Source organism: Somniosus microcephalus, chromosome 19, assembly GCF_052327205.1.
Source record: "Somniosus microcephalus isolate GS21.2 chromosome 19, FLI_Smic_1.0, whole genome shotgun sequence".
Taxonomy (NCBI): Eukaryota; Metazoa; Chordata; class Chondrichthyes; order Squaliformes; family Somniosidae; genus Somniosus; species Somniosus microcephalus.
Window position 1 is genome coordinate 21,911,637 of NC_141005.1, and position 27,595 is coordinate 21,939,231.

Genomic DNA, 27,595 nt, shown 5'->3' on the forward strand with positions numbered 1-27,595 from the left:
ACTATAATCTTGTTCAATTGAAACACTCGCACACACACAGCCCTCTCTCTCTCTCTCTCTCTCTCTGACTCACTCACTCCCTGCAGCTAGATCAGTTGCATAAAGCAGGAGATCTGGTCTTAGCGCAGCACACACAAAGGTCGGACAGGAAGTCTGCTGCTGAAGTCTACTGCATCCCTGCAGCGCTCTCCCCACATTAAACTCCAAGCTAATGAAAACAAGCTGGTGAGGAGGAGAAAGAGAGAGAGAGAGAGAGAGAGAGAGCGCGGAGACCCCACAAGCCTAACTCCTAACCGATGGCTTGAGGGAATTAAACGCAGGATAATTGGCAAGAGAAAGTTTTCGCAAGAGCAAAGAACGACAAAGAGTGCAAAAAAAAAACTCCTTCCAACTTTCCAAGATCTCTTTTTGCACGTAAGCCACTCACTGAGAAGACGCTTGTTTTATTTGAAGCTAAAGGTCAGTGGGGTAAGTCGAAGTTTATATTTCTTTTTTGTCTGAATTGCTACGAGCTACGGCAGAGAGGAACTTTTTTTCTCTCTCACTTTTCTGTTCGAAAGTTGCAGCTGCAACAAATATCTGTAAAACCATGTGATGCGGATTACTGTGAAGGTAGCCTTAGTTTAAACTAATTATGGGGTTTCATGTAAGGAGAAAATTCTCTAATATTTATGCAATGTTTTCATTCTCTCCTTTTCCTGACCCCTCTCCTCATCCCATTCCACCCCCCCCCCACTCTCTCCATTACCATGTTTAGTTTTCTACATATTTAAGAAGGTGTCGGATTTTCAAACTACTAAAAAAAATATTGGGGGAAGATCTCCCCTTTTCATTGTTTAGCAAAATCATCAATTCGAATTTAAAGCCCTGTTTATGATTTTCCCACCAACAGCAAAAGGGTAGATGTTGTCACCCATTGTTCTTCACTGAAATATCCCCTTCTGCTGTTACCTTTCTATTTGAAATGTGTGATATGGAATCATAATATTTCGTTTTAAAGAGGGGTTTGTCCTGAATTGGTAAACCGAAACATCTGTGAACGATAGAAATCTGAAATAAAAACTGAAATTGCTGGAAATGTAAAGCAGTTCAGCCAGCAAATGAAAAAGATAGCGTAATCGTTCAGGTTTATGCCTGATTTGCCTGGCTCAGGGGCACCGTAGCTGTGACCTTAGCTTTCCTCCATTTGCTCATTCATTCCCTGCTGTGTCTTAGTTCATTTTCTCTACTCTTAACTTTCTCATCAATGTCTTTTCTTTCTATTCACATGTTTTTCTTTCTTCCTCTTTTTCTTCCTCTCTTCACTTTCACTCTTCCGGCTCTGTTGCGCTCATCAAGTATTTTGCTTATGGCAGCCTCAGTCTGTTTTTGCTGCTCGTGATCTCCTTCTACCTCTCATTTTCCTCTTCCACTCCTTCACTTTTCTCGTTCCTCTTCTCTGACGCCAGGCCTCTCCTCTTTGCTTTGTGTTCCGTTCTTTGGCTTTCTCCATCTGCAGGGATAAAGTGATTTGACTATTTTAGCTCTTCTCCATAACTGAGCCTGGACAATGAAGAGTTATACAGCACAGAAAGAGCCCCTTCGGCCCATCGTGTCCGCGCCGGCCATCAATCTCTGTCTATTCAAATCCCATTTTCCAGCACTTGGTCCGTAGCCTTGTATGCTATGGCATTTCAAGTGCTCATCTAAATGCTTCTTGAATGCTGTGAGGGTTCCTGCCTCTACCACCCTTTCAGGCAGTAAGTTCCAGATTCCAACCACCCTTGCAGGCTATTCGACCACTGGAAACATTGTTGAGAAGACTCTGACCTCCACTTGCCATCTCCTGGCAATAGCACGGACAATATTGTGAAGTTGGTGAGTGGGACACGGCAGAAACATACGTCATCTTAGCTACTCCATGGCACTGTATCTCAACTCACGGCCAACAACTTGACTCTAAGTCATAACAGTCGGGACCTTCACGGACTATCTCACAGAAACAATTGTTTGACGTAGATTCAAGCGAAAGGAGACTCAGTGGACAATGCTGTGGAAACAGTTTTTACCTTGAATCAAGGCCTCACTTGAAGACCAGTAACTTGATGTTTTGTTTAACCGTTTAAGGGCTGATTTGTGGGATGAAGGGAGGGTGTTTTAAGTTTCAGGACAAAATCACCTCTGGGCCAAACTGAGATAGTCTGAATGCTTTTGGAATGTTGTTTATTTGGAGAATGCAGAGGGTTTTTCCTTCGTATCCCAATTTTCAAAGAGTTTTGTTTCATTGGGTTTCTACTCATTGTCCCCTAGCTGAGGAAGGCCTGGAGCTGATTTTTGGGCGGAGCTGGTGACTCCCTTGCTGAGTTTTATCCTTTCATGTGGAGAAGATCCTGACTTCCACTTGCCACTTCCTGCCGCTAGCACAGGCAACATTGTGAAGTTGGGGAGCGGGATACTGCAGAATAATGTTGCATCTTAACAACTTTGTGCGATGGTTTCGCGCCCCACCGCATTTTTCTGATATCGCCGTTAGTAGGTTATTGAACATAAGAACATAAGAAGTAGGAGCAGGAGTAGGCCATACGACCCCTCGGGCCTGTTCCGCCATTCAATAGGATCATGGCTGATCCGAACCTAGACTCACGTCCACTTCCCTGCCCGCTCCCCGTAACCCCTAATACCCTTATCAGCTAGGAAACTGTCTATCTCCGTTTTAAATTTATTTAATGTCGCAGCTTCCACAGCTCTCTGAGGTAGCAAATTCCATAGATTTACTACCCTCTGAGTGAAGGAGTTTCTCCTCATCTCAGTTTTGAAAGGGCAGCCCCTTATTCTAAGATTATGCCCCCTAGTTCTAGTCTCACCCATCAGTGGAAACACCCTCACCGCATCCACCCGATCAAGCCCCCTCACAATCTTATATGTTTCGATAAGATCGCCTCTCATTCTTCTGAATTCCAATGAGTAGAGGCCCAACCTACTCAACCTTTCCTCATAAGTCAACCCCCTCATCTCCGGAATCAACCGAGTGAACCTTCTCTGAACTGCCTCGAGAGCAAGTATATCTTTTCTTAAATATGGAAACCAAAACTGTACGCAATATTCCAGGTGTGGCCTCACCAGTACCCTGTATAACTGAAGCAAGACTTCCTTGCTTTTATACTCCATCCCCCTTGCAATAAAAGCCAAGATTCCATTGGCCTTCCTGATCACCTGCTGTACCTGCATACTAACCTTCTGTGTTTCATGCACCAGGACCCCCAGATCCCTTTGTACTGTAGCACTTTGCAGTTTCTCTCCATTTAGATAATAACTTGCTCTTTGATTTTTTCTGCCAAAGTGCATAACCTCACACTTTCCAACATTATATTCCATCTGCCAAATTTCTGCCCACTCAATTAGCCTGTCTATGTCCTTTTACAGCTTTTTAATGTCCTCCTCACTCACTGCTTTCCCTCCCATCTTTGTATCGTCGGCAAACTTGGATATGTTGCACTCAGTCCCCTCCTCCAAATCGTTAATATAGATTGTAAAGAGTTGGGGTCCCAGCACTGACCCCTGCGGAACACCACTAGTCACTGATTGCCAACCCGAGAATGAACCATTTATCCCAACTCTCTGTTTTCTGTTAGATAGTCAATCTTCCACCCATGCCAGTATATTACCCCCAATCCCGTGATTTTTTATCTTGTGCAGTAATCTTTTGTGTGGCACCTTGTCAAATGCCTTTTGGAAGTCCAAATACACCACATCCACTGGTTCCCCTTTATCCACTGTGTTTGTTATGTCCTCAAAGAATTCGAGCAAATTTGTCAAACATGACTTCCCCTTCATAAAACTATGCTGACTCTGTCCGATTAAATTATGCTTATCCAAATGTCCTGTTACTGCTTCCTTAATAATGGACTCCAACATTTTACCAACCACAGATGTTAGGCTAACTGGTCTATAGTTTCCAGCCTTTTGTCTACTTCCCTTTTTAAATAAGGGCGTTACATTAACAGTTTTCCAATCTGCTGGGACCTTTCCTGAATCCAGGGAGTTTTGGAAAATTACCACTAATGCATTCACAATCCCTACCGTTACTTCTCTCAAGACCCTAGGATGTAAGCCATCAGGTCCAGGGGATTTATCCGCCTTAAGTCCCATTATCTTACCGAGTACCACCTCCTTAGTGATTTTAATCGTGTTTAGTTCCTCCCCCCCTATTGCCCCCTGCTTGTCCAGTGTTGGGATATTTTTAGTGTCCTCTACTGTAAAGACTGATATTTGTTCAGCGTTTTTGCCATTTCCATGTTCCCCACCACTAATTTCCCGGTCTCGTCCTCTAAGGGACCAACATTCACTTTAGCCACCCTTTTTCTTTTTATATAACTGTAGAAACTCTTGCTATCTGTTTTTATACTTTTTGCTAGTTTACTTTCATAATCTGTCTTCCCTTTCTTAATTAATCTTTTAGTTATTCTTTGCTGGCTTTTAAATGCTTCCCAATCTTCTATCCTCCCACTAGATTTGGCTACTTTATATGTCCTTGTTTTCAGTCGGATACTATCCTTTATTACTTTACTTAGCCACGGATGTCTGTCTTTTACGCCCCTTTTTCCTCAGTGGAATATATTTTTCTTGAAAGTTGTGAAATATCTCCTTGAATGTACACCACTGCTCATGTACCGTCTTACACTTTAATCTATTTTCCCAGTCCACTTTAGTCAACTCTGCTCTCATACCTTCATAGTCTCCTTTATTTAAGCTTAGTACGCTGGTTTGAGATCCAACTCTCTCACCCTCCAACTGAATTTGGAATTCAACCATGCTATGGTCACTCATTCCAAGGGGATCCTTTACTAGGACATTTTTTTATTAATCCTGTCTCATTACACAGGACCAGATCTAAGATTACCTGCCCCCTGGTTGGTTCAGTAGCATACTGCTCAAGGAACCCATCCCTAATGCACTCTATGAACTCTTCCTCAAAGCTGCCCTGCCCAATTTGATTTGTCGAGCCAATATGAAAGTTAAAATCCCCCATGATTATAGCTGTTCCCTTATTACAAGCCCCAACTATTTCCTGATTTATACTCCGACCAACAGAGTTGATCCTCAGTGTGCTGGCTAGCGGAGGGTGGGTAGGGGTGGGATGGAAGCGGGATTCCCCAGTGGAATGGTGCATTCAGCAATGGGACCAATGGCACTCTTTGCTCAATATACAATCTACTGCCAATGCTGCTCTATCAGGCTGCTGGGTACCCAGGAGCTACCCTGGGGATGCTCTCTGTCCCTCTGATTTCCCTACCCCCTCCCCCCAAGCCCCTGGACATCTTTCCCTCCTACTCAAAGTTATGTAGCTCGCCTCATCTCGGGCTATTAATAGCAGCCCAGGAATCAAACTCTTCCACACATCCGATCCTTCTGTTAAATGACCAGATAGTTGATTATAAAACCTAAAATTACCAGTTAGTGGGACCAGTAGCAAATTGCCTCATCATGTTACCCTTGACATCCCAGGTAATTTCTTCAGACTTCCCCCCACCCCCCAATTTTCTCCAATCTTCTGAAGGTTTTTGGCTCATTCAGGGAGTATATTCCACAGGCACTGATGTCTTCCAGTTCTTCATAGAATCATACAGCACAGAAGGAGGCCATTCTGCCCATCGTGCCTGTGCCTGCGCCGGCTCTTTGAAAGAGCTATTCAATTAGTCCCACTCCTCTGGTCTTTCCCTATCGGCCTGCAAATTTATCCTTTTCAGGTATATAGCCAATTCCCCTTAGAAAGTTACTATTGAATCTGCTTCCACCACCCTTTCAGGCAGTGCTTTCCAGATCATATGAACTCATGCTTTTGAAAGAAAAAATTCTCCTCATCTCCCCCCTGGTTCTTTCGCCAGGACACTTGCCCAAGTAGCTATTCTACTAAGCCTAGACAATGAATATTAGCAGGCTATTCGACTACAGGAAGCATTACAACCAAGCCCAATTCTGTATTCACTCAATATCCACAGCTGCGCACTTTCTAGCATGGTCACTTATATATTTTATACCAGGAATAAATGGAATTTGAACTGCACAGTCATGGCTACAGGGAATGATCCAACAGCTTACTTGCTGAAATAAAAACAGAAAATGCTGGAAATACTCAGCAGGTCAGGCAGCATCTGTGGAGAGAGAAACAGAGTTAACGTTTCAGGTCGATGACCCTTCGCCAGAACTGGAAAAAGCTGGAGATGGAACAGATTTTTAAGCAAGTGCAGGGGCAGGTAAAGGGGGGAGGGGAGGAAAGAACAAAAGGGAAGGTCTGTGATAGGATGGAAGGCAGGAGAGATTAAGAGACATTAAGAGAGATTAAGAGATGGTGCAAGGCAAAAGGAGATGGTAATGGGACAAGTTAAGAAACAAAAGATGGCTCTAGATGAAGTGTAAATGGCACTGGCAGAATGATCGACAGCTGCCCTGTGGGAGAGAGAAAAAAAAAATAAATGGAAAAAAGGATGGGGCAGAGATTATGGTCTGAAATTGTTGAACTCTATGTTGAGTCCAGAAAGCTGTAAAGTGCCTAATCAAAAGGTTACTTGCTGAAATAGAAGATCACCGGCTACTGTAATGAAAGCACTTGATTCTCTCCTCATGGTTTAACTCTAAATTCCCTATTCCAATATGCGACCTCTGGATTTTATTATAACCTTATGGAAATTTCAGGTGTGCATTCAGTGAAGTAATATTGGCCACATCATGCAAAGTTAAGAGTGCCAAATAACTCATAATGCCTGTATCTAACACCAGCGGAATAGAAGTTTATTTAACGTGACGTGTTTCATTTCGCTCTTTTCCTGTTCTTGGTTCCCTGCACCATACATGATTCCTCAGGTGAGGAGGTAACCGGACAAGTCTGTGAGTGATGTGGCTCTAGGAGCAGGATATGTTTATGAGGGATGCCCAAGAAGGTGATTCTATTTTCCCCTTTAACTTGTGGTGCCACCACCCCAGGACAATATCTCAAAGCTGTGTGGTGAATCACGGCTATGAATCCACATCTTACAAGCCTGTGACACGGCCCCCCCCTCGCAGTGTAGAGTCATAGGGCTGGATTTTAATTCAGGGGCGGGCTGGGGTCGTGTAATCCGCATTTCGTGTTATCCACACGAATCTAAATCGATGTGGGAGATTGATGCGAATTTAACATAATTGGCCAATTGAGTTCCAGCGTGTGGGAACCCATGGCCAATGAGTTTTTCCAGTCTGAAAGTCGCCTCCGATGATGTCATCATTCCTGCTGCATTTAAGGTCTGCAACAAGCCTTGCTTCTTCTGCAGACTGCCAACCTTTTGGCCTTTCATGCTACAGGGACCTGGAGGCAGAATGACCAGTGAAAGACCTAGGTCTGCTCCCAGGTTTGATGACATTGCCCTGCAGGCTTTAGTTGAGGGAGCAAGAGCTCATAAAGAGGTGCTCTTCCCTTCTTCAGGGAGGACGAAGCCTCCCCAGCAGACCAAGGCTGTGTGGATCAGGTGGCAGAGGAGGTCAACTCATTATCGGTAACCCGCAGAACCTGGATTCAGTGCAGGAAGAGATTTCATGACCTTCTGCGCACTGGAAAAGTGAGTATGAATTTCCCATCACCCTCAATCTGATCCCCATTGCCTTCCCTCACCAGCACTCAGCTTTAGCAATCTCTTCCTCCACATCCCACTTGACACTGACATCCACGCACCCTTACCCATTCCATCTCTCTCTATGGTCATATTCACTAACTATTCGACTATGCAGCCCTCACACTCCCTATCAGTGTGATGCTATGAAAACAACTTACAACACACAGAGAGGGCCCTTGGTCTTGCCACCTCACTCCATCTTTGTCTCCTTCTAAGTATCTATGCTATGGAATCTCTACACTCACTCCTTCATTCTCACTCAAACTCCACTTGTCTCCCTCATTGCAAGAAAAGAGAGCTCACAATAAGCGAGAAAGAGCGAGGACAGGAGGAGGGCCACCCTCAGTAGCCCACCTCACCCCCTGGGAGGAGGCAGTCCTGGAGATTGTAGGAGTGGAGGAAGATGCGCAAGTGGGGGACGGACAGATGGGTGCATCACAGCAAGCTGGTGACAGAATAGTTTTCCATTTCTCTCATTGACATTGCATGAGTTGCTGATAATGATTCTGAAGCTTTAACAGATGGACTTATGATCATCTGCATGATGCAATGTGCATGTAACCTTGGCATCACTTCTCTGACTCTTTCCTTTACTCCCCCCACAGGACCATCGCAAGCACCCGTCCCCACTAGTCAGGAGGAACAGCCTGAGCCTCCAGACTCCTCAGAGGAAGCTGCAATCTCTGAGGGCGCAGCGTCAACAGAATGCAGCCCACCCAGCACCAGCACAGACACTCACACCTCGGTGGGACCTTCGAGACATAGAGTAGTGTTGTCACCTGGTGTATCACAGCTCACAAGTGAGCATCAGCAGATTGTGGAGACAGGGACAGCAGTGGAGAGTCCTAGTCGGAGGGCGCAGGACTCTGCCAGCTCGGCTCAGCTGCATGAGAACCCGCTGCCTCTGGGTCCATCCATAAGATCAGCGGTACTGGAGCTCCAGGAACAGATGCAGGAGTCTCTGGCAGGTTTTGTCTCCAGGGTCGCTGCGAGTATGGAGCGAATGGGAGGAGTCCATTGCGAACATGAGCAGAGCCTTTGTGGAGTCATTGGCACATGAACGCATCACCATGGAAAGGTTGGCAACCTCCATGGAGGTGATAAGTCGCCAGAGTGCAGAAAACATGGTGAGTGTTCAGAATAGAATGACATCTCTGGAGGAGCAATGGTCATCTATTGAACAGAGAAACCAGACCTTCATGGAAGTCCTTCTGAGTAGGACTGCCAGTGCAGATACGGGTCCCCATGGCCCCCCTGATGTGCAGCAAGGTGCTCTCAAGCCACTTGCAAGCGCTGAGGGGGACCTGACCCATGAGAGGGAAGTTGGTGGCAGACATCAAGGAAGTGGGGGCTCCTCTCCAAGCACTCACACTTCCATGCCACTGCAGAACCCTCGGTCAGAGCCCCACCAGAGTCCACACCCAATTGAGATCGGCGTTTCAAACCCCGTACAGCCGCAGGAGCAGCAGACTGTTGACGAGCCCTCACAGGTTCGCAATCCCAGAGGATGCCCGCCAAAGGTGTCGAGACAGGAGCAGCAGGAAAGTGAGCAAGGGGCCTCCACATCTGCTGAAGCCACAGGGGAAGCACTACGTAGGAGCACGCGTAAGAGAAGGATACTGCACAAATAGTCACAAGGGTAGTCACTTGGGTGAAATTTGATGTTTTCTGCGAAAAAACCATCAGATGAATAATGTAAATAAAAAATCTGATGGCTACTGCTGTAGTTGTGGCGTGTGTCATTTCGCAAATGGGACTTTCACATTGAGGGCTTAGGATTACTTGCAATTGTCAGTATGGTGGTCAAATTGCTAGGAATCCGCTAGTTCTTGGCCATTGTCGATGCTCATGTAAGGAGCTGTGAGGCAAACGTGCTTGATTGGCTAGGCTAAGCAAATCTGGCCAAGATGAGTGCGTTCCTTGCATCCCGGGCAGCAATGTTCTCGTGTACTGCTGCCGCTGGTTGATGGGCCTCTGCAAGATGTTCGTTTTCGCTCTGCTCGTCTTCCTCCTCCTCCTCCTCATCTGAGGAGGATATGAGAGGAGCCACTTGGTCCTCAGGAATCTGCAAGCCACGACGCTGTGCCATGTTGTGAAGTGCACAGCAAACCACGACAATTTTGGAGACCCTGGCTGATGAATATTGCAGGGCTCCACCTGATCTATCCAGGCATCTGAAGCGCATCTTCAGCATGCCGATGGTTTGCTCGATTATGGCTCTGGTGGACATGTGGCTGGAGTTGTAGCGCTCCTCAGCTTCGTTGGCTGGCCTCCTCAACGGCGTCATTAGCCACATCCTCAGGGGATAGCCCTTGTCTCCAAGTAGCCATCCGTTAAGTTGGTCTGGCGGACTAAATAACGGAGGCACATTAGACTGGCACAGTATGAAGGAGTCATGGCAACTGCCAGGGTACATGGCACAAACATGCAAAATTTTCTTCTTGTGGCCACACACCAGCTGAACGTTAAGGGAGTGGAAGCCCTTGCGGTTGACAAAAATACCTGGATTGCGACGCCCTGCACCCTTGGAAAGCCTGCCAGATTAGCTAATCCAACCACACGCGCCGTGAAACTTGCTTGATCCTTGGTGAAATGGATGTGATTGTGCACGATGGCAAAGAGGGCATCAGTTACCTGTGTGATGCAAGTGTGTGCGGCCGTCTGGGAGATGCCACTGATATCTGCTGCTGATCCCTGGAATGAGCCTGAGGCAAAAAAGTTGAGTGTGGTGGAGACTTTGACGGCCACTGGTAAGGGTTGTCCACTGGTCCTCTGGGCTCCAGGTCTTGCTGCAGCATTGCGCAAATGTCACCCACTACCTCTTGCGAAAGTCGGAGCCGCCTTTGGCACTGCTGCTCAGACATGTTGAGGTAGCTGACCCTGTGTCTGTAGACCCTGTTTTTGGGGGGGTATCTCCTGCGCAGATGGGCTTCCATGCGCTGGCCTCTTCTGGCCTGTGCAGCTTCAGGTGGGTGAGCAGCAGCTTGGCGCTCCGGTTGGTGCTGCCGTTGTTGGCGCTGCTGTTGGTGCTGCTGTTGTTGGTGCTGCTGTTGTTGGTGCTGCTGTTGTTCCTGGTTCTGTTGGTGCCACGGCTGGTCTTCATCCTCATCTAATGTCCAGAAGGGAAGGAAATAAATGGCTCCCATGCTTCTGGTATATGCCTCAGTTGAGGAAGCGCTCAGTGAAGGTGGTGAGAGGGGTTTCCCAGGAGGTCACACTGGAGATGGGTGTCAGGCTCCAAACTTCCACAGCTGTGGTTATGCCTTCTAAAAGTTCCCCCAGACCTGAGACTGCAAAGTCCTGCCACCTGCAAATGATGGCTGATCAAATTTCCTCTTTAATGGTTGACCTGCAGCTGATAGTCAGCAATCCAATTGTGCTCCCGCCAGGTTTCACCGTTGTGTTTCAGAACGGGCGTGTTTCACATGGGAAAAGGGTTAAAATCGCAAAGGCCTTTCAAAATGGCATTATAGAGGCCATTTAGTGCTTGTTAAGGGCCTTAACGGCCTATCCCGCCTCTTGGAGGCGGGACGGAGACGGGACCAGTAGACACGAATTAATGAAAATTGCTTGGAGGCGGGATGGAGGCGGGGTTGGGCCCGCCCGCCAGTTTTTGCAATTTTAACCCCCCACACGCCTCCAATCCCGCCTCCACGGCCCAATGAAAATCCTGCCCATAGAGTCATAACAGCACAGAAGGAGGCCATTCGGCCCATCGAGTCCGTGCCGGCTCTCTGTAGAGCAATCCAGTCAGTCCCATTCCCCCGCTCTATCCCCGTAGCCCTGCAAGTTTATTTCCCTCAAGTGCCTATCCAGTCCCCCCTTGAAAACATTGAGTGTCTCCGCTTCCACCACTTCCGTCGGCAGCGAATTCCAGGTCATCACCATTCGCTGCATAAAAAAGTTTTTCCTCACATCCCCCCTGTATCTCTTGCCCAAAACCTTAAATCTGCATCCCCTAGTCCTTGTACCATCAACTAGTGGGAACAGCCTTTCCCCATCTAGCCTATCCAAACCCGTCATAATCTTGTACACCTCTATCAAATCACTCCGCAACCTCCTTTGCTCTAATGAAAACAAATCCAGCTTCTTGTAAAGGGTTAAAAAGAACATCTTGGCTGCATCTAGGGACTCTCCCCTCCCATTCCATTTAAAACTTAATGGGGTAGATTTTCTGATCAGGTCTCCGATTGGTTAGTAGCTGACCCCCATCTGATGTTGCAGCTTGGTCAATCTCCGGGTGATACTGGGGAATGGATATAAGGGAAAATTTGCAGGGCTGTGGGGAAAGAGGACTAATTAGACAGCTCTTACAAAGAGGCAGCGCAGGTGCAATGGGCTGAATGGCCTCCTTCTGTGCAGTAAGAGTCTATGATTCTGTGAATCATAGAAGATTGTCAATGAAAGCACTTAATTCTCTCCTCATGCTTTAATTTGAAGTCCTCCCATTTTCTCTTTGAAGGGGTGATGGGTGAATTTAAAGGGATGTGGCAACTTAAAGGTAAGTGGCTGCATATGAGCATAAAATGTTTTTTCCAAAGGCAATTACAAAGGCTGCTAATATTTTAAATATGTATATATATATATTGGCCTTTGCAAAGCTTCTTTGGATAATAAAAATGTTTGGTAAAACCTCATGGATGCACAGTAAATGTAGCCTGTGGCCAAATGCTGGAGTGGTCCAACACTCGAATCCCTGGTGAAATATAAAAACATAGAAGATAGGAGCAGGAGTAGGCCATTCGGCCACTCAAGCCTGCTCCGCCATTTAATGAGATCATGGCTGATCATCCAAATTCAGTACCCTGTCCCTGCTTTCTCCCCATATCCCTTGATCCCTTTAGCTTTAAGAAATATATCTAGCTCCTTCTTGAATATATTTAATAAATTGGCCTCAACTGCCTTCTGTGGTAGAGAATTCCACAGGTTCACCACTCTCTGGGTGAAGAAATTCCTCCTCCTCTCTGTCCTAAATGTCTTACCCCTTATCTTTAGACTGTGACCCCTGGTTCTGGACTCCCCCGCCATCGGGAACATCCTTCCTGCATCTAGTCTGTCTAGCCCTGTTAGAATTTTATAAGTTTCAATGAGATCCCCTCTCATTCTTCCAAACTCTAGCGAATATAAGCCTAATCGACCCAATCTCTCCTCATACGTCATTCCTGCCATCCCAGGTATCAGTCTAGTGAAATGGCAGTGTTCCGGGATGAAGTGGTAATGAGGACAGTGACTGTGCTTTCCACCCCTGGGCACTGCCCACTCCTGGGCTACCGACCTACTCAACAAATTGTACCTTCAATAAAACATATCTTGAAAGAAAAACATTGAAATGGCAAGTTAAAAATAAATCTCACTTTGTTTTCCTCAAGCAACATACCGGTTTCTGACTCTCGGTCGATGATGGGATGGATCTGATAGACGTGGCTTTGTATGCTGCTGCTTTTATTCTTAGTATATCCTGTGGAGGTTGACAAAAGGAGCAGTGTCGCGCTCGTGTGGGTTACTGAGCGAGACTCTTGCTGCAGCCTGTGAAATACCAATGTCCCACTGCCGTCCGATTCCCTGCAGAGTCACTCGATTTGATCCAGGCATACACACTCTCTCCTATTCCCAATCACCGCCCTACTCCCCATTGCTGTCCCATTGCTAGTTACTCCTGTTATTTAGGTTTCTTTATCAGTGCACAAACGAAGGGTCATCGACCTGAAACGTTGACTCTGTTTCTCTCTCCACAGATGCTGCCTGACCTGCTGGGTATTTCTAGCATTTTCTGTTTTTATTTCAAATGTTCTTGACAATTTAGTCATGCATTTATAGCCTTCAACTATATTTATCTTCTGCTGTCTTGCATGTGCTGTCTCTCACTCTCTTTCCTTTTACTCTCTATCTTGCTTTTCTTTTTCTTCCCCCTCTCATTCCCCTTCTCTCCCAATCCCCCTCGCTATCCTTTTTTAAGAACATAAGAAATAGGAGCAGGAGTAGGCCATTCGGCCCCTCGAGCCTGCTCCACCATTCAAAAAGATCATGGCTGATCTTCCACCTAAATTCCACTTTCTCGCCCGATCTCCATATCCCTCAATTCCCTTAGAGTTCCTTTCTCTTTTGCTATCCCTCTCACTTCGTTCTTCTATTCCCTCTCTCATGTATACTCTCTCACTCTCTTTCATTTATTCTATCTCTTATTCCGTCTACACACACTCTCACTTCCTCTTTCTCGTTGAAATACTGGCTCTCACTGACCATCTCCTGTTGACCTTATTTTCTCTCTCACTCCCCACCTGTCACTGAGACACTATTGCTCCCTGTCTCTTATTGATAATCTGCTTAATCTTTTGCTCCCTCTTTTATTTATAATCTCCCTTGAAACCTCTACTCTCCTGCTCACTCCCTCCTTGTTGATTCTCTGTCTCTCTCTCTCGCTCTCGCTCTCCCCTTTCACTGATGCTCTCTCTCGCTCCTTCTATTCTTTGATTCACTTTCTCTCTTACTCTCTCACACTCTCACTACTTTCCTCTCTCACTAGTTTGGCTCTTACTCTCTCTCTGTTGCTTCTTCTGGCTCACACCTTTTCCTCTTGTGCTCTCTCACTCGCTTGTCCTCTTTCTTTCTCCTCCGCTTGTCTCTCATTTTGTCCTTCCAACCTTCTCAACTCCCTATTCTTAACTGTTTCTTTCTAACCCATAACTCCACCTCTCCTTGCCTTTTCCTCATTCCTCCCTCTTCTCCCTACTCTGTCCATATCTGACTCGTAACCAACAGGGAATCAAAAACTAAAATAAAGACATTCTTGTGCAGCCATGGAGCCGCAGATTCTCGCTGTGTGCTTGGGTTGCTGAGCTGGCCTCCCTGTAATGTTTGGAGTCTGCATTAACTCTCCAGATTTATAGCACAATGATGACAGTTTCTGTTAGACTCATCAGGCCTCTGACCTGTTCCATTCTTCCTTTCTGGAACGCGGGCTTTTCTAATTCCCAGCGCTTCAAGGACCATCTACAACCTAGCTTTTTTAATAAATTATATATTTCTGGCCTTTGTGTGATCATTTATTTTCATGCTTTTAGTTTTCTCATATTAAACAAGAAAAAAAAATCCCACGGTTAGCCGGAAAACCAGATCGAGCTTGGGATGCATTTTGTTTAAAAAAAACACTAGATACTGTACCTTCACATTTGAAGTAACATCACATATGCTGCAGCTTCCCCAGCAGTATCATCCAAGAATGTGAGAAATCTCACTTGATCCAATGTCTAACATGGCACAGGCCTCTTGGGGACTGACTTCCTCTCATTATTTTCCCCCTTCCTTTCCTGACACATGGTTCCACAGTCAGTAAATACCCTTTGGTACCTCACCCAAGCAGTCATTCATCATGTGCAACAGGATACTGTGTGTCAGTAGGCCATTCAAACCTGGAGGTCTCACAGCCCAGTCCGATCCCATCCTCGTCCCATATTCACACATTTATTCAAGTAGGGGATGCTGGACAGCAATCAGGTTCAGGAACCTTAGCTCATTTTCCCCTCTCCGTAACCCAAGGGCAATTCGAGCTCGCTCCACCACCACCGCCACCGCCACCAGGGATTGAACCTGGGCCTGTCCAGATCTCTATAACTCAGATTATGCACAGATAAACCTCTCTGAGCTATTGGGGAGTTACCATGCTAGCATACCAACTAAACCACCTAAGAAGCCACAACAACTTTTTACCTGCTCACCACAATTTGGTTCAGCTGTTACATCGAGTTACATCAAGTTTACAGCACAGAAACAGATCATTCGGCCCAACTGGTCCATGCCGGCATTTATGCTCCACACGAGCCTCCTCCCACCCCTCATCATCTAACCCTATCAGCATATCCTTCTGTTCCTTTCCCCCTCTTGTGCTTATCTAGCTTCCCCTTAAAGGCATCTACGCTATTCGCCTCAACTACTCCTTGTGATAGCACGTTCCACATTCGTACCACTCTTTGGGTAAAGAATTTCTCCTGAATTCCCTGTTGGATTTATTAGTGGCCATCTTATATTTATGGCCCTTAGTTTTGGACCCCCTCCCCACCCACCCCAACAAGTGGAGACATTTTCTCTGCATCTACCCTATTAAACTCTTCCATTATCTTAAAGACCTCTATCAGGTCAACCCCTCAGCCTTCTCTTTTCTAGAGAAAAGAGGCCCAGCCTGTTAAGCCTTTCCTGATAAGTAAGTCTCAGTTCTGGTATCAACCTTGTGAATCTTTTTTGCACCTTCTCCAGTGCCTCTATATCCTTTTTATAATATGGTGACTAGAACTGGCCACCATACACCCAGTGTGGTCTAACCAAGTACGATAGCAAATGTCTTCCCTTCCCCTTCCCCTTTCCTTTTTTTTCTCTCTCCCACATGGCAGCTGTCTCTCATCCTGCCAGTACACTTCACACCTAATCTGAGCCGTCTTTTGTCTCCACTGTCCTATTACCATCTCGTCTGGTTTTGAATACCTCTTAATGTCTCTTTTACTTCTTTTGTTCTATTGCAGCCCTGCCTTCGATCTATTTTATTTCCTTTCCAGTTTTGAAAAAGGGTTAGACCCGAAACATCAACTCTAATTTCTCTCCACGGATGTTGCCTGGCCTACTGAGTTTTTCCAGCATTTTCTGTTGTTATTGTGGTCTAACCAAGGTTCGATACAAGTTTAACAGAACTTCTCTGCTTTTCAATTTTTTCCCTCTCGAAATGAACCCCATGCTTTGTTTGCTTTTTTAATGGCCTTATAACCTATGTCACTACTTTTAGTGATTTGTGAATGGGTACCCCAACATCCCTTTGCTCCTCTACCAATTTAGACTCTTAGAGGGAAAAATTGGGTTGCACCCAATTTGGGGTGCTAACTTCGCTGGGGCACTACTTTGAGCGCCCCGAAAAAGTTAGCGCCCCCACGCTGTAAATTGAGTGGTAGCGCCCCAAGTAGGAGGCGGGGCTACTGGAAGCGGTCCCCCTCCCTCTTGGGGCGATACCAGTGAATATCGCGGCGCTACGTGCAACAGCACCACGCATGTCAGCACGTAGCGTCGCGGTACTGCAGGCCTCCCCTGATTAAAGGGGAGGGGCCCAGCGCAGCGCACACTGGGACCCTGCTGGACCGCCGGGGAGTGAGCGGGGTGCCGGGAAAACAGCCCGGCACTCAAGAGGAGCACCAGGCTGGCCGATCGCGACAGGCACCCCGCATGAGGAGGCAAAAGGGGGCAGGTGCAGGCAGGCGGCCCAAAAAAAATGGCCGGCGGCACCTGCCCTTTAATATACGCCGCTGCGGCCACAAAAATGCCCCCCTGACCCTGTCGGACAAAAGTCTGCGGCCGTGCGCGAGCAGGGCGCTGCGCACGGCCATGACGTCATCGCAAAGCAACCCAATTTTTCCCCCTTATTAACCAAGCAGGACTTGGCCTCTTTATTCTTCCTACCAAAATGCACCACCTCACACTTACCTACATTGAAATGAATGTGCCAATTACATGCCTATTCTGCAAGTTTATTAATGTCCTCTTGTATTGTGTCGCATTCTTCCTTTGTGTTAACCACAACTCCCAATTTGGTATCATCCGCAAACTTTGAAATCGATTCCCGAGTACAAGCCGTTAATATGACTTGCGAACAACTATTGGCACAATAAGGACCCTGACATGAATCAGCCATTCATGTGGAAATGACTTAGGAAATAATACTGGGCGGCCTGCTGGTGGCGCTGTCCAGGGAGAGCATAAATACTCAGGCATGGGCCCAGCTTGCTCAGGACATTCTTTTACAGGAACTAGTGAAGGACACAACTAGATCTCCATGTTGTAAAACAGTTGATTAAAGTTTTGTTTAATGCTTAGACCAAGTGCCTAGTAGTTTTCTTATGTCAGACCCCATACTCTACTGCACCACCATTGGCTGCCACTGTCTTATGATTGCAGCAGCAGATATTAAAGCAGGATTGCACACTGTCGCGCACTCTCCCACTCCCTGACAGCCCCAGCGGTGGGATGCGCAGCAGACCTACTGCTCATTGCCAATTCTAGCAGGCAAACTGGAGGCAGCATCTAGTGCTTGAACCACGAGCAGACTGAAAAGCAGAAGGTTTAACCAACTAATGTTTAGCTTGGCAGAAGATTCATGTAAAATAAACATCTGCTGAACAGCGTATGTGAGGAGAGTAATAGCTCGGGGGAAATGTCACCAGTCACCGTGGTACTGAGACGTAAAGACCAGGAAGGTCTCAGGCCACATGGAAATTAGATGGCCTCCCGTTGATCCCATAAACCAGTGGGGTCAGCGCTGCAGGACACCGGCGTATTTGCAGGGATCGCGGCATGCAGATTTACTATCCCTCAGCATCTAGCCACTGGGCTGAGGGACATCATACTCCAGCAAGGAATCTTCAGGCGAGGAAGGGTGAAAAACCAGAGCGATACGAGCAGAGACCCTAAATGTAACAACTTTTAGTCCAGAAGCAAGGGTAAGTGGGTGTGAGTTACAAGGCTCTGAGCCACTCAAAGGGCTTAGATGCATAAAGCGGGGCAATGAAACAGGTCCAGAGATCCTGTTCGCATTTAAACTTGGGTAATTCAGTTCTAATCTTTCATTCACTTGCTGGTATCTGGTATTTAGCATTTGTTCTACAGAGGTAACAGGTGCAGTTCTCCCTCTTCCCTTTCCCGTCCCTTCCTGAGGGCGCCAACTCGTCCTGGGACACTGTGCACCAGCAGCTCCCCAGGACCTTAGCCCAGTGGCTATTCCTCATGAGTGAACCTAGACAGTGAGCGTTGGCAGCTCTTGAGCGATGGTGGGTGTCACCACCAAGCCTGATCCTGTTCTGATGACCCCCGCATCCGCACACTGCACTATTGGGCGGCGATTACTTATGGCGATCAGAAGTGTCAATTCTGGCCAGCTTTTTCCCCCACTAGTCAAGGTGTGAAGATGACGAATGTAACAAGCTGGCTGAGATTAGCTCATTGAGCACAGAACAAGGACTGGACTGGGACCTCCTGCTTTGTGTGGCATGGTATGGTGTATGTGGCAAGGAATGGTACATTTGTGATCACTGTTACAGGTCAATCATTTATATAAGTGTCAGAACATCAGGTCAGATGGAATTCTCTCAAGGTTGACCATGGAGACCCCTAGCTTTTTCGCACAGACATTCCATAGTTCGATGGGTGTGAGTTTTTTAAGTATTGGGGGCATTGGGCCTGCATTGGGAAATGGTATTTAACTTAGACAAGTGCAGTGCTTTGCATGCAGGCAGGAATAACGTTAAGCTTACATAGACCTTGCGGGGAATAGAACCGAAGCCTGTGAAGAAAGAAAAAGATCTTGGTGTTACAGTTCATAACTCTCTAAAGGTTCTCGACCAATGCTGTGATGCTGTAACTGAAGCAAATAGGGTACTAGGCCGCACTCAGAGGACTATTCAATATTAAGCAAAACATCCCATTTTATCCTTTTACAAGGCCTTGGTTAGGCCTCACTTAGAATACTGTATTCAGTTTTGGTCCCGTCACATGGTAGGTGATGGTGATGCTTTGGAAAAGATTCAGCGGAGAGCCACAAGATTGATTCCCAGTTTAACGCACCTTAGCTACCCAGAGAGGTTTAAAAATCTGATTCCATATTATTTGAGGAGCAATTTGATTGTGGTCTATAAAATAATGAAGGGAGTAGATTGTGTTCACGTTGACAAATTATTTCAAATAGGTAGGTTGGGGAAGACCAGGGCTCATGTTTATAAGTTACGCAAGGGTTGAACTAGGTTAGATGATAGGCAGTTCTTCTTTTCCCAGAGAATAGTAGACTTATGGAACAAGGTGCTGATTCACTGTATACATTCAAAAGAGAGCTGGGCAGGTTCCTGGCTGGGGCAGAGATCATGTCATACAAAAGGTAGGTGCCAAGTGATATACGTCATGATCAATATGATCTCCTGGACTAATGTCGATAGCCTTAGGGAGGTGGGAGAGGAATTTTCCAGGTTGTACCTTTCCCAGGAGATTACATGGTCCCTGGTGGGTAGGGAGTGTCTGAATCATGATGCATAAGGCATCATGACTGTATGGGACAGGCTAGATGGTCCAGCTGGTCTTTTCCTGTCCAACATTTTTGTATGTAGTCCATGAGAAGACTCCATCTAATTGACCATATTAACTGTGGGCTGTGCAGGAGTTTAGAACCGAATCTTTTCTCCTTTGGGATCTGGACTGATGGGATGAAAGTCTCTTCTCTGTGCTGGAGTTAAGGGCTTCAAGTGAGTTTTGAAACATCTCAACCTCGCTCCTACTGGGAGAGGCAGTATAGCATGACACTGTCCATAGTTCAATATAGATTAGTGCTCAATTTAAATGTAAATTCCACTGTGTGATGTGAGAACAGAATATCACACTGGCACAGTGGAAGGCACTCTGCTAAGGGAGGGGTTCAGGTACATATTGGGACACTGTGGAGGAAACTTTAGCCTCTATCTAACCCGTGTTGTACTTGACCTGAAAGTGCTTGATAGGGCAGTGCAGTGGGAGTTTTACCTCACATCTAACCTGTGTTATACCTCAACTAGAAGTACAAAGGGAGCTTTATACGAAACTTGGTAAAATTATAACTGGGAGAGTAGGAGCAGCAGTCGTACCTGAGAGGCAGGTCCGCAGTATCCAGAACCCTGGGGAGATCAGGCTTTGCCACTGAAGTGGCCTGGGCAGTGCCAGCTGCTTTACCTCCTTCACCAAGCAAAGCACAGCAGGGTTTGAAAGTCATAAATCTGACCCACCCGCATTGATACTGTACCACCTGACCAATCCTCAATGATACTGTACCATCTGACCCACCCTCAATGATACTGAACCACCTGACCCACCCTCAATGACACTGTACCACCTGACCAATCCTCAATGACACTGTACCACCTGACTCACCCTCAATGACACTGTACCGCCTGACCCACCCTCAATGACACTGTACCACCTGACTCACCCTCAATGATACTGTACCACCTGACCCACCCTCAATGATACTATACCACCTGACCCACCCTCAATGATACTGTACCACCTGACTCACCCGCAATGACACTGTACCACCTGACCCACCCTCAATGACACTGTACCACCTGACTCACCCTCAATGATACTGTACCACCTGATCCACCCTCAATGATACTATACCACCTGACCAATCCTCAATGACACTGTACCACCTGACTCACCCTCAATGACACTGTACCACCTGACCCACCCTCAATGATACTGTACCACCTGACCCACCCTCAATGATACTGTACCATCTGACTCACCCTCAATGATACTGTACCACCTGACCCACCCTCAATGATGCTGTACCATCTGACTCACCCTCAATGATACTGTACCACCTGACCCACCCTCAATGATACTGTACCATCTGACTCACCCTCAATGATACTGTACCACCTGACCCACCCTCAATGATGCTGTACCATCTGACTCACCCTCAATGATACTGTACCACCTGACCCACCCTCAATGATACTGTACCACCTGACCCACCCTCAATGATACTGTACCATCTGACTCACCCTCAATGATACTGTACCACCTGACCCACCCTCAATGATGCTGTACCATCTGACTCACCCTCAATGATACTGTACCACCTGACCCACCCTCAATGATACTGTACCATCTGACTCACCCTCAATGATACTGTACCATCTGACTCACCCTCAATGATACTGTACCACCTGACCCACCCTCAATGATACTGTACCACCTGACCCACCCTCAATGATACTGTACCATCTGACTCACCCTCAATGATACTGTACCACCTGACCCACCCTCAATGATACTGTACCATCTGACTCACCCTCAATGATACTGTACCACCTGACCCACCCTCAATGATACTGTACCACCTGACTCACCCTCAATGATACTGTACCTTACGGCCCTGTCAGTAATACTGTACCAGCGGCTGAATAGTGATATAATTACCCGAGTGATATAATTATCTTGCTTTCTTTTAAATTTACATATGGATTCTGTTCCCTTTTCTTTTTCCTGACAGCCACAGCAGGAGCTGCTCTTGAGTGCCCATGTGTTACCGTGCTCACTGCAGCCGTGCGCTGTACTTCCGGACCCGTGCATCTGATGCAGGCTTTGGTTTCAAACTTACACTTGAGGCCTGCGCTATTTCTTTCCCTTTTTGCTCGATTGCCTACAGTTTCCATCCTCTTTGGTGTTTTTTTTTCTTTTTACTCCGCAAGCACCCTCGCCATAGTACGCCACGAGAATAATCCTCCCGGTTCCCAGTTCTGTGTGAAACGGCAGCAATTAAAAAAAAAAATCATGATTAATAGTTGATTATTTTCTACCACAGGCCTAACAAAACAGGAGGTTACAGGGCAGCGTTGCCCAGTAGCAGGGTGCCTGTGGCCTACCTTATCAGCCTGAGTTGTGCACGAGCCCGTCAATGACTTTTGTGAATAACTGGAGTTTGGTAACAAACAGGAAACTGTGGCGGGCCCGGATGGCTTTGTAAATCTGAGCAGATTACATCACCTCAACTCAGGCTTGAAATTATAGCCTTGAAATGACTCCCAGGCATCTCTAGCTGTTTCTACTATGTACAGCAGGGAGTCTACACCTCGACTCTGAGGCTACATGCAGTTCCCAAGCCCTGGTAACCCAGGCCTTGTCACCCGGGCGCCTCTTTGTGCTTAGATTTTTTTTTTATTCACTGATCTGTTGAATTTCGTGGGTCTAGTGGTTTGGGAAAGAGCTGCCCCTTTAACACTGTTGCATGTTTGATGAATAAATCCTAAATCAGGTCACCAAGAGCCGATGGTATCGGCAGCTTGCGATATATGCAAACTAATAGGAGCAGTGATTTAAACTTTCTATGTGGCCCCTGAGGTTCCATACACCCGCGTGACCCGCAAAACCCAAAGCTTGGATACCACTGCTGTCCAGCTTAATAGCTGTGTGGGTCTTTCATTCTGGTTTTGCCCTGGCAGTGCCTCTGTGCAGATGCTGTCCGTCTGTGCCACATTCTCAACCCATGAGGACAGTAATAATGAAATATTGACAGTCCAGACCAGAAATCATTGTTGGTTATGTTGATAAACGAACGCTTAACACATCCGTATGACAATTCTCCATCCTCCATTTTAAACAGGGTAGGCCGCCGTTAACTTCTATGGAAATAAATATGGGGAGAGATGTGAAACAGGCTGTCGACTCACTATCACCCGTTTTAAACTAGCGCACAAAGTCAGAATCTATCCCAAACTTGGTGTCCGCACATGCACCCTTCAGATTAGGGTCACTGGATAGTAATTAGGAGCAGGAATTTCTTCTCATTGATTTTTTTTTCTCTTTCTCTAACCCAAGGCTGTTGAGGCCAATTATAAAAGCCAGGCTTGTCCCAACAGAGGTCAGCACCTAAATAACAATAGAAAATGCTGGAAAAACTCAGCAGGCCAGGCAACATCCGTGGAGAGAGAAAACGAGTCAATGTTTCAGGTCGAAACCCTTCCTCAAGTCTTGATGAAGGGTTTCGACCTGAAACATTGACTCTGTTTCTCTCTCCACGGATGTTGCCTGGCCTGCTGAGTTTTTCCAGCATTTTCTATTGTTATTTCGGATTTCCAGCATCCGCAGTATTTTGCTATCGTAAAGGTCAGCACCTACCCTGGATTGAACCTGGGACCTTTCTGGCCTGTGTAGCTTAGGACTATTACCTCTGAGAAATTGCGACAGTTCATCTCAATCTTATTTGAGAAGCACTATTTAAAAAAAAAATTCTAATCTGTTGTTCTGTTCTTTCTCTGTTCAAATAGATTTCCTGAGCTAACTGTGGAAGACAACAATGGCTGTTCCGTTGGTGTTATGGTTGCTTGTTCTCACAAGTGTACGTCCCAGTATAACAAACCCCACCTCCAGCACAAATGTATCAATGTCATCAAGCTCCGCAGAATCGTCTGGCACTGATGAAACTGAGGCCGGTATTACCGAAGTGTCGTTTTCTACTATGGACACTTCAACATTTGTCAGCAGCACTGAGACCGCTTTTACAAGCGAGGCTCCTGTTACCCCTTCAAAACCCGTCCCCATTGCTGCTACTATCATGGGTTTTATTAACGAATATCTGATCTTCATCATCATTGTCGGGGCCTTTCTGATCTTACTGATTATCATCGTGTGCACTGTGGTGGTGGTGAAGCAAAACTACAAGGCTTCGGCCTACTACCCATCTTCTTATCCAAAGAAAAAGTATGTGGATCAGCAAGACAAAGGCGGTCCTGCCAAGACCTTTGACGAGATTCCCGAGAAGGCCAATGATGACCCCAAGGAAGAGGTGGCAAACTCTTCTAAGCAACTGCAAGCCGACATACTCACAGTGACCCACAACCTCAAAAAGCAGACGCCATCCAAAGGCGAGGGGAAAACACAGACGGATCCGGCTAAAAAGGGAAAGCCCTCCCAGGCAGCAGACAAGGAGGGAGGGATCAGCACATCGCCAGAGGTAGAAGGAGAAGGGCAAAAACCGGACTCAATAGAAAACAAGGGAGACAGTACAATCAAAGCACCTGAAACAGATGGAAAAGAGGATGGAAATGAAATGCTGCCCAAGGAGAAAGAGCAAAAGGGAGAAGGAGCAGGAAGAGGAAACAAGGAAAAGGATGATGAGGAGGGAAAGGATAAGGAGACAATGAAGAAATCGGAAACTGCAGAAGGCACAAGCATCAACTCTGATCAACTATCTGCTAGTGATATGGGCAGCAAATCCCCCAAGACTGCTGACAAACCACAAGCAATGCCACAAAAAAGTGTTACGGAGCAGTCAGCAGATGCAGCCAAGACGAAGGGCACGGATAATGTAGTCAGTCCAGAGGAAGTTAAGTTAGCACAACATGGGTTGAATGAAGCATCCAATGTTGCCGAAGCCAGTGCAGACAACCTCAGCAACCTGGAGAAAACCCCATTGATCCCCAAGTCCGGTGCTGCGCCCAGTGATACCGGAGCTTTTTAAAGAGCAATCAAAGGAGGAAGCAACATTGGATCGATATGGGATGTGCACAGAGGACTACTTGAATGTTGACTATCTGGAGTGTTTGCTCAGCTTACCACAAAGCCACACATTTTCAACCAGATGCTTTAAAAAAAAAAAAATTTCAGCATAAAAAGATATGTAGGAGGAGGATGATAATCGGAATAAAAACTGAAACCATTTTGAGTACTTAAAAAGAAAAGTAAAATAAAATGAAGTTTTACAATTTCTCTTAATACAGCGTAGAAATGTTACCCTAGGCCCATGAGATTGATTTTGATTCCCATGGTAACAGGGAAACAATCAGCCTATAAATGGGATAACCACGAGGAAATTCCACTATCCAGGAATGCTTGAATTTGCTCTTTGGGCGGTTTAACCACTTTGTGAAGGTTTGCAAATATAGTCATTGGAATTTGATGGTATAAATTAGAAAAAAAAAATGTCCAATCAGGTAACCCCGAATCAAAGCCCCAGCCAACTGATTTGCTAGCTTAGACTTTGAGATTTTCGATCATGTTGCCAACCCGTTCCCCTCGCGTGCAGCTAAATTTCAGCCATCTGACTAGATATTTGAAAGTCGCACGTTACACAAAGCGGATTTTGAGTCCATGCTTTTGGGCCTACCTGAAACAGAAGACTCCGCACCTCAGAGACATGCGCGATTAGTTGATGGGCTACTAGCAAGCATTCCTGCACACTGGAATGTAGTAAATAACGATTTTCACTGTTCTCTGTAAAGTGTTAACAGGTCAATTTAAAGGAACTAGTGTACCCACAAATGCAGCCTAATGATACGCCTTCCAAAGGAGCCATACACCATAAATGCAGCCAAAGTAACTGGAAAAAGAATTGCTGGATGCTTTAACCCTTGCATTATCCAGCAAGACAATGACCAAATATCATAATCTAAAACAAAGTGTTGGTTATTGTGATAAAATATCAAATGCATTATTGGATGCCTCGAATCCCAAAATGGCTGTCCACTCGAGTTTTGAACACAAAAGCTCAACTCAAACCATTTTTTTTTAAAGAATTAATATTAACACAGATTGTTCAGGCAGGATCTGAACAAAATTAAACACGTAGCGGTTTTAATTGGGGTAAAGCTTCTTGAAGGAAACTTAAAGCTTATCAGACTAAACTGCAATAGCTAAACAGGTAGCTTGAGCACAATAACCCTTCCATTTTAGCGGTAATTTCAACCGTGAGCTCTCCTTTGCTTTTATTTTTTTTTAGTAAAACTAGACACCATTGTGACAAAAAATGCTTTAGAATCTTTTGGAATCCAAAAGGCTGGGTTCCTTACGTGTGTTACCGATGTAGAGAGCGCCAGGAAGGAGGCGGAGTGTTTCCAGCCACAGAGTCAATTCAGTGCCAGTGCGATTCAGGTGGTGAAGTGGTCGGACTTAACGCCGAAAGCAGCACGCGGCGTGCTGGCCGTGCCAAGTCCAAGTTTACTCAGGCAGGCGCAATCCTGGGCAACTAGCCACTTCTACAACTCCAGTTGTTTCACGTTCAGGAAATCCATTGTTAATTTATATCTTCGAGGGTCATGTTCTAGGGTCAACAAATTATCCTCGACCTCCAGGCTGTCTGGACGCACCACTCTCACGTCAAGAGGTGGTCTGCCCCCCCCCCACCAAAAAAAACCTTCCCATAGCCAGAGCTACCCGGATGCGAGCTGCCTTATTTGCTTTTACCTTCCCCCCAGCCTGTAGATGCTGCAGCCCCTGCTCTGTGTGCCCCAGCACAGCGTGGATTGGGCAATGGAGTGGAAAGGTGGGGGGGGTGGGGGGAGTCAAACCTGCAAGATCACAGTTTATACGGGAATAAAAACAGAAAATGCTGGAAATACTCAGCAGGTCAGGCAGCACCTGTGGAGAAAGAAACAGAGTTAACGTTTCAGGTCGATGACCCTTCGTCAGAACTGGAAAAAGCTGGAGATGGAACAGGTTTTTAAGCAAGTGTAGGGGCAGGGAAAGAGGGGAAGGGGAGGAAAGAACGAAAGGGAAGGTCTGTGATAGGCTGGAAGGCAGGAGAGATTAAGAGACAAAAGGGATGATGGTGCAAGGCCAAAGGAGATGGTAATGGGACAAGTTAAGAAACAAAAGATGATTCTAGATGAAGTGTAAATAGCAGAATGATCGACAGCTGCCATGTGAGAGAGAGAGAAAAAAAAAGATAGGGGCAGAGGTTATGGTCTGAAATTGTTGAACTCGATGTTGAGTCCAGAAGGCTGTAAAGTGCCTAGTTAATGCGGGAAACCTGAAAGAAAAGCAGAAAATGTGGGAGATGCACAGCAGGTTTATCAACATCAGGTTAAGGCTGAGACGTAGATCAGCCGAGCCCTACATTGACCTACACCCTAGATGTTGACCCTTTCGGACGCTGACACGGACTGCAGCGGTTCAAGAAGGCGGCTCACCACCACCTTCTCGAGGGCAATTAGGGATGGGCAATAAATGCTGGCCTTGCCAGCAACACCCACATCCCAGGAATGAATTTAACAAACCAAGGGCACCTGCGGTAACTGCCCTTCAGAATTCTCCCCCCACCCACCACCACCCCCAGGGGAGTTTGTTCATTTAATGCTTCTTCTCACACTCCCTTGATGAGGTCGAGAGCTCACTGCGTGAGGCATGTGGTAGTGAATTCCCACCCAACACTCTGTGGCGCTGCGCACCATCCCAGGACAGCCATGTTTATATCATCATGTGTCACTGTCTAGTGGTGAGAATCTCATATAACACACAAAGCTGGACAATATTAAACATTCTGTTCAATGCTTTTCTGTTGAGTTCAGAGATCGCTGTAGTAGAACTTACTGCTGGCAAAATACAATAATAAATCATTTTTAATAAAACAACACCTTTCTTATGTTTCTGTTTTAAAGCCTCCTTATCCATTCCGCGGGCAGCAACAACTCTTCATGTGC

The 27,595-nt window shown here is 46.3% G+C and overlaps 1 protein-coding gene across 2 annotated transcripts; it reads left to right on the plus strand.

Moving 5' to 3' along the window:
• The first annotated feature begins 54 nt into the window (after positions 1–54).
• tmem119b (transmembrane protein 119b) lies at positions 55–27,526 on the plus strand. 2 transcript variants are annotated; one of them, XM_085961360.1, is made up of 2 exons: positions 55–468; positions 23,447–27,526. In XM_085961360.1, exon 2 carries the CDS (start codon positions 23,476–23,478, stop codon positions 24,637–24,639), a length of 1,164 nt encoding a protein of 387 aa, XP_085817486.1. In that variant the 5' UTR covers positions 55–468; positions 23,447–23,475; the 3' UTR covers positions 24,640–27,526. The 2 variants fall into 2 exon arrangements, with proteins under 2 accessions (XP_085817486.1, XP_085817487.1); XM_085961361.1 differs by having other exon boundaries at positions 55–459.
• The last annotated feature ends 69 nt before the right edge of the window (positions 27,527–27,595 follow it).